We start from the raw sequence: 12143 nt of genomic DNA, 5'->3' as shown, positions 1-12143 counted from the left end.
ACCCCACCACTGGGGGGCCGAGCCCGGGCCTCCCGCGCCCGGCAAGCGGCCTGCCCGTCCAGCCCGGAGCCTGCACAGCCCAGCCCTCCGCCTGTGCCAGCGATGGCGGCGGGAGCACTGACAGAGCCGGCTGAGGGAAGGCGAAGGGCCGAGGAAACATCCCCGCGGCCTCAGGCGGCCGTGCCGCCGTGAGGGGACGGGCCGCCGCACTCTCCCGCTCCGCCCCGGCGCGGCTGCGCGCGGCGGGGCGGGGTCACCGGAAGCCGGAGCCGCCACAGCGCCGAGCCAGGGGCCGAGCGCCGGCCGAGCCCCGCGTCCACCCCGCTCCGCTCCACCGCGCCGGCCGGAGCGCCGCCGAGCCGCCATGTCCAACATGGAGAGTATCCTCGGGGCGCGGAGGCCTGGCGCTGCCGGCCCTCACGGGGCGGGGGCCGCGGCCTGGGCTGGGCTGGGCTGGGGGGAGGCCGCGGCGCGGGGTCCGGCCTGGGGTCTGTCCGGGCCGGTTGGGAGCCGGCACTTCTGCGGCTGGTGGCCGCTCGGGCCTCTCCGCCCGGGGAGGAGACGCGGCAGGGTGCGGTGGGAAGGAGGAAGCGAGTCCCTTCCCTCATGGCGGCCGTCGGTTGTTGCTGGGGAAGCGGGGCGGCCCGGTGGGGGACGGGGACCTCCCTTCAGGGGGCCTTTTCCAGGGGGAGGAGGGTTTGCGGTGTTTGTGTGACACTGGTAGGAGCTGTGCTTTGTCAGCTCGGGGATTGTCGTCCCTGCCTGGATGGAGAAGGGAACGGGAAGTTCAGCTTCTCTTTCCCAGGCGAGATCAGCTAACCTTAGCTGGGGGGTGAGGGGCAAGGCAGCGTCACCTCTCCCAGGGCTGCAGGGGGACAGCCCAGTCCCTGGGGCAGAAAACGCAGTTTGCGGTGTAGAGTAGTGCAAATTGTGAAGCAGGGACATCTGACACGCCATACATGTAATAGGTGTAATAATAATACATCCAGTGCAGTGTATAGGCTGGAATGATGTCAGCAGCTAACTCGTCAGCCGTCCCCCCACACAGCGACCGCTGTCAGCTGAACAAACCTGTCCGTGTTTCCCGCTGTTGAAAAGAAGTTAGACACAGGGAAAAAACCCTTATGGACAAATTAAGCCTTTCTTGCTGTATAAAACTATCTTAACGTGCAGGGGCGAAAAAAGCCTTAACGATTACAGGGGTGGAAGTGAGCTGGCGTTGCCAAGTGTTATGGTAGGGACTGACGGGAGTGCTGGAGCAGGTGACCGTGAGTCACGGTTAGTGCTGGAAGTTCGGTTTCACTCGGGTTATGGCACATTGAGAAAGACACTTCAAGGGAGGAGCGAGCCTGTGCTCGTCATGGGATGGAGGGGCTGTGGAGGTGGCAGGGTGAGCTATTTTAATGTCAAAGGTAAATGCCCCAAGTGAGTAACTGAGGAAGTTATTTCAAAATAAACTGCTCTGAGATGCTGTTTCAGTGTAATTGGTATAAATAGGTGATGTCATGTTTTACCTGGTTGTTCGGATCTCTGACCTGAAGTACGCTTAAATGAACAACCTAAAGGTATTTTCCTGTTCCGTAAATTACCTAATCTGTGACTCAGTGCAATATACTTAGTGCTGCTGAAAGAGATAGTGACCTACGATTTAAAGGAAAGAAATATAAATACAAGTGGCAATTCCAGTGTTACTGGTAGCTACCTTAATAGATATCCTAGCTATACAGGCGCAGCTGTTACCTTTTTCTAGCCTGTTTATAGGATGGGATAATAAATATATCAACAGACTTCCTAATGTCTTCAGGTTGCTGTCAGAGCTCTAAGATGCATGTCTGGACTTTAAAGGAAAAAACCCAGTTCTGGAATAGTTTATATACTTGAAATGTTAAAGAAACCTCAAGTACCTTATAATGTTTAGCTTCATGTGCTTCCATTTAACAGTTAAGCATCTTAGTACTTGCTGCATCTTCTTCTTGGGATTTCAAAAAGTGGCATGAAAGAAGCCTGTCGAGCTTTGTGCTTCCATTTTGTTCGAGAGAGACTGAAATTATTTGGAAGCTTTCATCAACAGTATTTTAAGAGTATGGTTTTTTAATTGTTATTTTTGCAGCACATTGTTCTCTGTCAGTACCAGTTTAATGCAGTCAATTCTAAGTCACTATGAAGGCTTGTTCTGGTGTCTTCTTGGAGCTTTCATCTTAAGCAGGACTTGAACTTTTTGAAAAGGAAAGTTTCTCTTTCTGCCTTAAGTTTTCTTTCCCCAAAAGTCAGATGACAGAGCTGTTGGTGACCCCAGGATTGCTCACATGACCCCGGGCTGGGAGGCTGCTGTAGCTTGAAAGGGAAGCCCTGCCTCCTGATTTGTACCTGGGCATGGTCAGCCAAGCCAGTTTTCTGTTGCATTGTTCATTTGTCTGTTGTTTCTCAGTGGCTGTTTTTTCAGATGGTGAGGTCTCAGGCAGGCCAGTACATTGCCTTTCCATTTCACTGAGAGTTGTGGACTCCGTGTGTGTGAGTGAAAGTATCTGGCAGAGTAAGACTCTCAGTTCCTCTCGGGGGATGCTTGGTTTGTTGTATTTATCAGGCTGAGGTAGGTTTGATGTTAAAATGTGCCAGTTTGGGATCTGAACGTGTTTTTTATGGCCTTACATTTTAGAACCCAGATGATATGTGACATTATAATTGTAAAGCAGCTTGGTAGGTCTCCTTATTGTGTGAATTTCAAGGGCTTACTGAAATAACATTTTCCAAGTTCTAGTATCACTAGCAGGGAAGCACAGTATATGCTAGGTTTGGTAGCACTTTGAACAGGAGAGTGAAATACTGCAATGCAAGGATCGATTCTGTTCTCAAACCCTTAACTTGCGCTGCAGAACACCTGTTTAATTTGAAGTTTGCTGCAAAGGAACTCAACAGGAACTCAAAAAAATGCGACAAAGAAGAAAAGGCTGAGAAAGCTAAAATTAAGAAGGTAAGCAGCGAGTCTGAACAAGCTCTTTAAATCTGTTGTTTACATATTATAGCAGGAAAATATCTGGTGTTTTTACCATTTTCCCAGTATGCATGCTAATAATATTGTGATAGATGCTTGTGATTTAAAATATATGGCAATAAAATATGGCTATTAATGCCCATGCATTAATAAATGTGAGGATACATTCGTATGTAACCTCTTGTACAGCTTGTGGCTTTTGCTTTTTGAGAAGATTGTCTTGTATGTATTTTGTTAGAGACTGTTGTTCTCTAAGTTAAAAATATTTAATGTTTATCATTTTGTATTAAAGGGGCTTATGAAGAGGAACTTCAAGAGAGAGACTAAATTTATGTGACTGTATTTTTGTCCATGAGATACAACCATACCAACTGTATCTGTGTTTGAGTCTTGATACTGAAAACCTTTTTTTGGAATGAGATATGTTTCTGTAGCTCTGTAAAACCTTCTACTTGAAGTGCACGCTAGATACCTTCCTTGGAAAGAAGTTCACACCTTGAAAAAGTTTGAGAAATATTGGAGGAGGAGGGAGGGTTATGTGTTCTCTTTTGATAGAAAAGATACTGTGAGCAATTGATGCTTATTTCATTTTTGAGATAGGCTATTCAGAAGTGATGTTTACAAGAGCAGGGAAGATTAAAATGCTTTTGCGCTTTTATTTTTTCCTTTTTTCAACAGGCAATCCAGAAGGGTAACATGGAAGTCGCACGAATACATGCGGAAAATGCAATCCGGCAGAAGAATCAAGCCATCAATTTCTTGCGCATGAGTGCCAGGGTAGATGCTGTAGCAGCAAGAGTTCAGACTGCAGTGACAATGGGCAAGGTAAATCAGTTTTCACAAATCTGTTGCAAGGATGAGACCTCTGATCTTCTAAGAAGTGATTTAATTCTGTTTGTAATGAGCTGGAAAGTTTCGATTTTGGTTTCAGATGTAGACAACAATAAATCAGGTACTGGAATTCCCCTGGCAGCTGCTCTTTACTGTCTTTTGTAGCTTGTAACTTCTGTTAGCTGTTATTACTCATGCTCATAAGGATACAGTGTGTTTTGCAGGTTACACTGTTAATATTATTTTGCAAAGATAGTGTTCCCCTTCCAAATACATAAAGTCATGACATAGGACTTGTGATTCCAAAAATCTTTTTTTAGCTCTCGTAGTTTTTTAACGTACACTACTGTACTGCTTTTCAGCCAGAGAGTTTATTGTGCCATGTGATCTATGTACCAAATATATACCTTAACTTTGCGGGTCTCGAGACCTGTAAAAGTTAATGCCATATGTACCTTAATTTTTAGGGAATTTCAGCTCAGAATGTGTATTTCAAGTGGTTGAGTTAATTTATAGAACTTGAAATGGTAGGAGCCATAAAAAGTCACGTTCTAGACGGCAATAATGTGTGCCCTGCTATTTGATACTGTAGAAACTCTGTGGATGGAGATAAGAGAGATTGGTAAGAAACTGCTTATCTTTTTTTCTTTGTAATAATTTCCTTTACCTCATTTCAGGTAACAAAGTCAATGGCAGGGGTAGTTAAGTCTATGGATGCCACACTGAAGAGCATGAACTTGGAGAAGGTAAATATTTTTCTTGGAGATGCACACGAAAAGCAGAAAGGGCAATGGACACAAGTTTTAAAAAGGGAAATTCCAGTCAAGAGAAAAGGTTTTGCAGTGAGGTTGGGAGATCCTGGAACAGGCTGCCCAATGTGTGTGTGAAGTCCCTGTAAATGGAGATGCTCAGAACTTGACTGGACAGGGTCCTGACCTGCACGCTTGAACTGCAGTGTTAAATCAGCTTCAGAGTTGACACTGGGAGGGCAAGGGGGCCGAGCTTCTGATCTCCAGAAGCTGCTTGCCACCGTCATCATAGTGTGGTTCTATTTTTGCGAGCTGAGATATATTTCTCTTCTGTTAACTGCAGATCATTGATTTGATTCATATTTTTAATAGATATCTGCACTAATGGATAAATTTGAGCATCAGTTTGAAACACTAGACGTTCAGACACAACAGATGGAAGACACAATGAGCAACACTACTACGCTAACAACGCCACAGGTAAGAATAGTAATTTTTTTTTAAATGAGATCTTAAATTACGTGTCTAAACTGTATGGAAATGTCTGATTCTCTTCTTTCTGCCTACTTTGAGACATGGCAGCAACTGGAGCCTTTTCACTTTTGCTTTGTGATGAAGAGACTATTTCAAATTATAGTCACGCATACAGAGGAACAAATACATGTATTTTAGTCTGTTTCACTCTTATAGCAGGCTTTGTTTTATATTGTATCTTGAAAACTTTAACCCTTCTGAGTAAGCAGTGTTTTGATGAGTTCTTAATGAACTTAGAAACAAGAAGGCACTGCAGCATTAATTATAAAAGCAGAATACGCTGTGAGAAAATCAATAGTTCTAACTCACTGATATTAACAAAATGATGTTAGTTACCATCAGATTTGTAGAAGTATGAACAATGCAAAGGTCATCAAGTGCCTGCTTTCAATTTATGGACATGTGTTTACTAAAATAAATCCTTAAACAGTGTGTGACATGGTTAAGAATTCCTAGCACCTATCCCCGTGTGCTATTTCATAAGGAGCTAAATGTGCTATTCCAACAGAATTTTTGTTTTGTAAATAAAATAAACAAACTTAAACCTGAATCCAGTAAACCAAATCAATTGGAGATGGGTTTTTTTCCATGTTGTGCAAAGCAGTGTTTTAGTAGCTAATAACCAACACTTGAAGTATTCGAGCATATGTTTGGGGTTTTTTTACAGATAAGTTGAAGTCTTTAGAAGCATCGTTTCAGAAGCTAGAGTTCAATTAATAGGCTTTTAACAGGCTGAGCACCTGTACTCATTATTTTTGAGTTCATACAGGGCCCTCTGGTGGTTAAGCATAAAAATATTCTGTGAAAGACATTTGCCTTTAAATCAGTTCTGTTAAAATAATTTCTGTTCTCAAGATTTAACAGAAGAGCTTGTCATAAACTACAATATGCAACAGTCAATTTTGTTTTCTTTACTCTAGAACCAGGTGGATATGCTTCTACAGGAAATGGCAGATGAAGCAGGGTAGGTAAAATTTTGAGTGACTATTTCTTGAATAAGTCTTGGTTCCAACAACCCTTTCTGCTTAACTTGAAGGTCAGATACCCTTGTTTTATATGTATTTGTTTCTTGGAAGCAGAGAAGAATCACTGTTTTCCTTTCACCTCTGGGCGTCATTCTTGTAATAGTTTAGTTGCCAGTATTTCATTTTGTTTTCATTCAAAGATACTGTGAATGTCAGGATGCAGGGCTGGTTGTGCAAAAGCCTAAAATCGTACGTCACTTGTCATATCAGTGTTTTATTATTTACTTGGATTTGCTTTAGCATTAACGATCCTTGCCATGTTTTCTCCATGCTTTTCCTCTTTTTTTCCCCCTCTTACCACATTTAAACTTCCTGTAGTTCTGCTCTCACTAGCTAGACATTGCAAAACGGGTCATTGTGACATATTTAAGCCTTTGGGGATATACTGAAATATTTCAGAGAATTTTACATGCCTTCTTGGTGACACATAAGTTGGAAGTTCCACTCTGTTGGCTTGAGGATAAATACATTTGACAAATTTTTTAGTAAAACTTTTTTTTTTTAATGAGTGAACTTTTTGTCATTCATACATATGCCATGTCTAAAATACCTCTGTTAAACAGCAATCTTTCCGAGTACTGAATAATCAGAGTTCATCTAGCTATTGCTGGTTACAATATATGACTTGTCTTCTTGGTAATGAATCAAATTTATTGATGAGGTTGTCTAACTAGCTGGAGTACAGCATTCATGGGATGCTGGTGGCCTCATGCTATCTCAGTATTGCTCTGCTTGTCAATTATTGTTGTTCTTTCTTTAGCCTTGTATGCCTGAGTTGTTATTTTTTGTTTTGTTTTCTCCTATTAGTCTTGATCTGAACATGGAACTACCTCAAGGACAGACAGGTTCTGTTGGTACAAGCGTTGCCTCAGCAGAACAGGTAAATGTTAGATTCATTTGAAATCAATCTTTTATAGAGAAATGTGGTATGAGAATTAATGCTTCACTTGGTCAAAATAGGCTTGCTAAATTGTAATTAGATTTTAGTTGTCCAAAAGAAATAGTGTGTAGTTAAAACAGTCTTGTAATCAAAATAATTTTAACAATACAGTTGTCTGCTTAGTAAATCCAGAAAGTTTAGATGTTTCAGGTGTGCTCTTGCATGGGTATTTCTCAGACTTCCAAACAGCTGCCTCTCCTACCGACTCCAAATTTGATGAATCCAGCCATCTCCCATAGTGTACACAAGGCCTTTGGGATTGGCTTTTTTTCCCCTTTGATGTGTGAAAGGTCTTATGGGACTAGTGCAAAGGATTCCACGTTTGCTGTACATGGATAGCTTAGAATTTCTTGTGCATGAGCAGATCTCTGATGTCGAGGTTGCACACATATTTTGGCGAGTTGCTTTTCCCATTCTAGGGGAATATATTCGAGGGAATGGAAAGAGAACAGTTCATTTCTGTCATCCCGTCTTTGTGCAGAAGGCTTTAGGGAGCCTCACCTTAACTGAACAATGTTTGGGAAGCCCCAAGTATTGCACATTCTTTGAAAAGTTCAGTTTTGCTTTATACCAGGCCCCCTAGAACAGTTAGACCTACAGCTATCTCGCTAAAGCAGGTCAGTTGGATACCAGCCTTGGTCAGTCAAGGCTGCATCCAAATAAGGATGGAGTTCTCTAAGAGCTTATTTACACTTGCAAAGATGATACATAAAAAAAACCCCAACTCTACCTCTACTTGCAGTGTTCTGAAACTCCTTCCTAGGTATCCACTGCTGGAGGTGAGATGGCTGTGTGGACCTCTGGTCTTGCCTGGTACAGCCATTCTTGAGGTTTTCAGTAAATCTTGTTATGAGTTGTGCATGAGATAATCTCATATCATCTGGACGTGAGATTGACTGTTGCAGAACTTTGCAAAAATTAAATTTTCTTATTACTGATAGCTGGTTTCTTTGTGTTTTACAATTCTGCAGGATGAGCTGTCACAGAGATTGGCCCGCCTACGTGATCAAGTTTAACAAAGCTACAGTTCTTTGTACATGCTTTCAAAATACCCTGTCTGTAACTAACCCTTCACTACACTAGAAAGGTGTATACAGTATGGCTTAGGTGTTTGAGTATTTGTAATATAGGGTACTTCACTCCTAGCTTGCTACTCTTTCTAAAATACATTAAGTAACCCAAAAATATCAGCTCTCTAATGTCCTTTTCTGTACATTTTGAAGTTGATATATTTTTTTGCAAGCGTTTTTCACAAAATCGAGTTGATATTCTAAGTCAGCTAGTAATGTTGGTACATTCTAGCTAAAAGAAAAGCAGACTGTCATTGATATATATTTTAAATTATGAAGTGATTTTTTTAAATTATGAGAACTGTTTATGGTTGGAGAACTGATGTATTCAGTTCAGATGATTGTTGTAGATAACTTTCTTACACAGCCAAACTCCTGGAACACGCAAAGGTGGCCAGCGTGGACTTCATCGAAAATATGCTTGTTAAAACAAATAAGTGGACTTCAGTCTGAATTTTTTAGCCTTTTAAAGGTAGGGTAATGGTGCTGAAATTAGTGGTTTAGTTCAAAAATGAGTTACCGACAGTTGTTTTCATATAATTGGGAACTTGTACGGTGTCGATACTTTAGTACAGGAGGAATAAAATATATTTTTCAACTCTCTGTCAGTTCTGTTAAATGTTGCAGCTTGCTGGTTGTTTAATGTCAAGTGCTCTAGCTTCTCCATTTTGCTTTTTTCTCGGTATCCTGGGGTGCAGCCAATTATGCCGCTCACACTTCTGTTTCTACCACCATAACATCTAGTTCCTGTTAATAGGGAACTCATGCTACCCATTTTTATAGGTTCAGGCTGAGAAGCCTTGTATGGAGTAACTGAAGCCTGCTTTTCTCCATTCCTTCTTACTCTGTCTTTGCTTTTATACATAAGATGGCAAGACTTGTCATCGTATTCCACCCTTCGGTGCTCTTCCGTGTATGAAAAATACAGAAGTGCCCTTTCTCAGGTTCAGATCTTCGCAGTCCTCCATGAGTCAAGGTCCCAGCCCTGTCTTCTCTCACCAGGGCCCTCCCTTAGATCAGCTTTTCCTCCTCTGCACCTCACAGCAGGTGAGTAGTAGACAAGTGGAATGGGCCAGGGCAGGCTGGTGGATGTCTACACCAGTTATATTGGATGAAGAACAGCCACTTTACTTTGTAAGGTATCATATTGCTCTCTACAGATAAAATGATTTATAATATTGCAGTTGTATGGAGAAGCTAGTTTGTTTTAGTGATCCCTTTATATTTCTGCACAGTAAGAGAGAATCTACTGGTTGCTTTCAGTAGCTTCAAACTCTGGCTGCAATTGTGAAGTAAAGAAATGGTTGTAGAAATCTGTATCTGAGACGCCTTGTGATGTGTTGTGATAAACAGTGATGTTAAAATCCTCTTTCTGACTTTTGGGGCTTGTTTTTGTTGTTTTATCCTTGTAGGGGTGAGGGAAGGTGTGACGCACTAGAGTTAGAATTAGTTCTTAGTTTGCTGGTGTTCAGGATCACATGGCTTTTCCAGTGTTGGGGAAATATTCAAGAAAATAAAATACTTTGGTTTTTTTCTTCAGTGAAAGCATGCAAAACCAAGGAAACATTTCAGAGCCGTTTCAAATGATGTTTTGGATGTGTTATTCAAATCACTTTCAAGGTTTAGCAGGATGTTATGTACTGAAGTATTCAAGGCTGCTGTAAAGATAAGGAAAATAAGATAGACAAAACAACCTAAAATGTTGTGGAATTGTCTCTCACACTGGTGGCCTGAACTAAAATGTTTAAAATGTGATCTTTTCACTTGTTTACATTTATTTTCAGTGCAGCTTTCTTTTAAATGCCTTTAATGCTCCTCTTGTAAATAGGAGAAATTGGAAGGTGTTTAAAAACCATGTACTCGCAACTGTAGTCTTGGTACAGTCCTTTCAAATTAGTAATAAAACATCTTAGGAAAGGGACCATACACTACACTTCTTTTCCCTAGCTCCTTTTGAACAGCATAACAAAAACATAATGGTAAATCTATGCAACCAGGTTACCCACAACTGTGGTAACTGCTTGTGTGTGTGCCTTGGCCTCGCTGAACTTATTTTATTTTTTTGACGTTTAATTGCTCCATATCTCACGATAGGGTTGGAAAGTTACTGTTGTGTAGTAAATCCACATCTGAGTTTATTTTGCAGCTACTTGTTGATGGAGCTGTACCATAAAATACTGAGGGTTTCAGTGTTTAATATTAGACAACTTCAACTAGCTTGTCTGGCTTATTTTAATGATAAAGATTATGCTGCTTTTAGACTGTTCCTGGTCATTCCTAAACTATTTGAGGGCGTAAACAGCAATTCTGAGAGCCCGTGTATTTGATTTTCTGAGCGTGTGGCCTTGTCGTGGGCCTTGGGGCTTCGGAGGAATTTAAAAATAGAGGGAGAAGAGACTGATTAGATTGCTGCAAGATAAATACTAAACAAGCTTCCTTATCTCACTGGCTACACACAGCCTGCTTCATAGTTTGGATCTTACGCCGGGCTTGCGAACTCCAGTACCAGAATAGATTTCCTGTATCATTTGTTCAAAGGAATTAACAAGTAAACATAAAGGCTTGACTGACAGAATTAATCTTACCTCTGTGGGACTATGATGCAAATAGGTAGGCAGGCTTAGCCAATTTGGGGAAGAATCATGTGTTTGAAACAATGAATTTTTGCCCTGCTGACTTCACTCTGAGAATTGCCGCGTATTTCAGCGGGGCCAGGATTTTGTACTGGTTACTTCTGTGTATAGATCTCCTGCCCTCTCCTGGGGAAAAGGATTTCTTTTCTCTTTAGAAGCACTTGTGTATGAGAGCTGGCATTCAGAACGTATTAACAGTTACATTTTGAATGTATATATTTTTCTCAAGTCTTTTGGAAATGCTTGAAACTGAAAGTTACTCTTAGAGCAATATTTGAGTTTTGTATCCTTCCTCCATTCAAGCTCTCCTCAAAACATTTGCTCTTTCCTGAACAGCTCTGGCTCCTCACTCCTACATCGCTTGCGTTTCTTGTCAGATGACTCTTAGGTGTTTGTAGAAGTTCATTTCATGTTAAATAAATGGTATGTGCTTTTCCGTACCTGATTACCAGATAATATCTCAATATTTATGCTTATGAGCAGACACATCTGAAGTGAAACATTGCTTGAAATGTTGCAAGATGGTTTTGCTCAACACTTTTTTTCCTTGGTTACTAAAACCGCTTGTGTATGGTAGCGTTAGTCTTCATTCATTTGAATTCCAAAACTGAAAGCCATGAAGAGCTTCAGATGAAAGGAGAGGGAAGGAAAGGAAGGACAAGAACTTTAACTTTCTTGATTGCAATGGGATAAAATGATCAAGTTGCCTTTGTGGAGATCCTCAGAGCCAAAAAATAGTGAGATTTTGTTAAATATAATGAGCAACTGTGTACAGATACAAATTCTGAAGCTGGTGACTTGTATAGAGAAGAGAATAATTTTTGTAGCTCTGGTAGAGTTCATTTTGGAAACTGCTTTACTTGTATGGGACAATTTGTAAATGTAACTGCCAAGTGGTAAATAAAATTGTACAGACAACTTATTTCAGACGTGTTCCTAGGTTATATGGCTGTTTGCTGGCGGGGCTCAGGACGCGGATAAACAAGCAGATGTCACGATGTCATCAGTCTTTTCCTGTGAGAAGATAATGAGAAAATTAAATCTTTACGGAGACAAAATAAGAAGAAAGTAAAGTGGATACTATTGAGAAAGATTTGGGACACAGTTCAGGGAGTAATTAAGTATGACAACATACAATACGATTACTTAAAATTTTATGATTTTTAAAAAACATTTAGTCTGGTATGGAGGGTATCCCTCATGGTTAAACATCTGAGAGGGTTCTCTGTCCTCACCACATATAACAAGGGGTCATGTGGAAAACTGTCAGGAGGTGGGGTGGGTTTGAGTTTGTCCTCCCCAGAGCTAAAAAACCTTCCATTTTTGTTTTCCCCTTCTGTTGTTATTTGGGAACCAGCAGAGGGAGCCT

At 41.2% G+C, this 12143-nt stretch overlaps 1 protein-coding gene across 1 annotated transcript; it reads left to right on the top strand.

Moving 5' to 3' along the window:
* The first annotated feature begins 228 nt into the window (after positions 1-228).
* CHMP1B (charged multivesicular body protein 1B) lies at positions 229-11696 on the top strand. Its single transcript, XM_054214459.1, has 8 exons — positions 229-380; positions 2874-2971; positions 3671-3817; positions 4501-4569; positions 4945-5052; positions 6027-6070; positions 6939-7011; positions 8043-11696. Exons 1-8 carry the CDS (start codon positions 365-367, stop codon positions 8085-8087), a joined length of 600 nt encoding a protein of 199 aa, XP_054070434.1. The 5' UTR covers positions 229-364; the 3' UTR covers positions 8088-11696.
* Positions 11697-12143: the final 447 nt, after the last annotated feature.

The sequence above is a fragment of the Rissa tridactyla genome, chromosome 9 (genome assembly GCF_028500815.1).
Source record: "Rissa tridactyla isolate bRisTri1 chromosome 9, bRisTri1.patW.cur.20221130, whole genome shotgun sequence".
Taxonomy (NCBI): domain Eukaryota; kingdom Metazoa; phylum Chordata; class Aves; order Charadriiformes; family Laridae; genus Rissa; species Rissa tridactyla.
Note: the sequence above shows the minus strand (reverse complement) of the source record. Positions and strands in the feature narration are given on the sequence as shown.

Coding starts and splice junctions, on each gene's coding strand:
- CHMP1B (XM_054214459.1), top strand. Junction 2,972..3,670: donor AGAAAGCTAAAATTAAGAAG/GTAAGCAGCGAG, acceptor TTTTTTCAACAG/GCAATCCAGAAGGGTAACAT. Junction 4,570..4,944: donor AGAGCATGAACTTGGAGAAG/GTAAATATTTTT, acceptor TATTTTTAATAG/ATATCTGCACTAATGGATAA.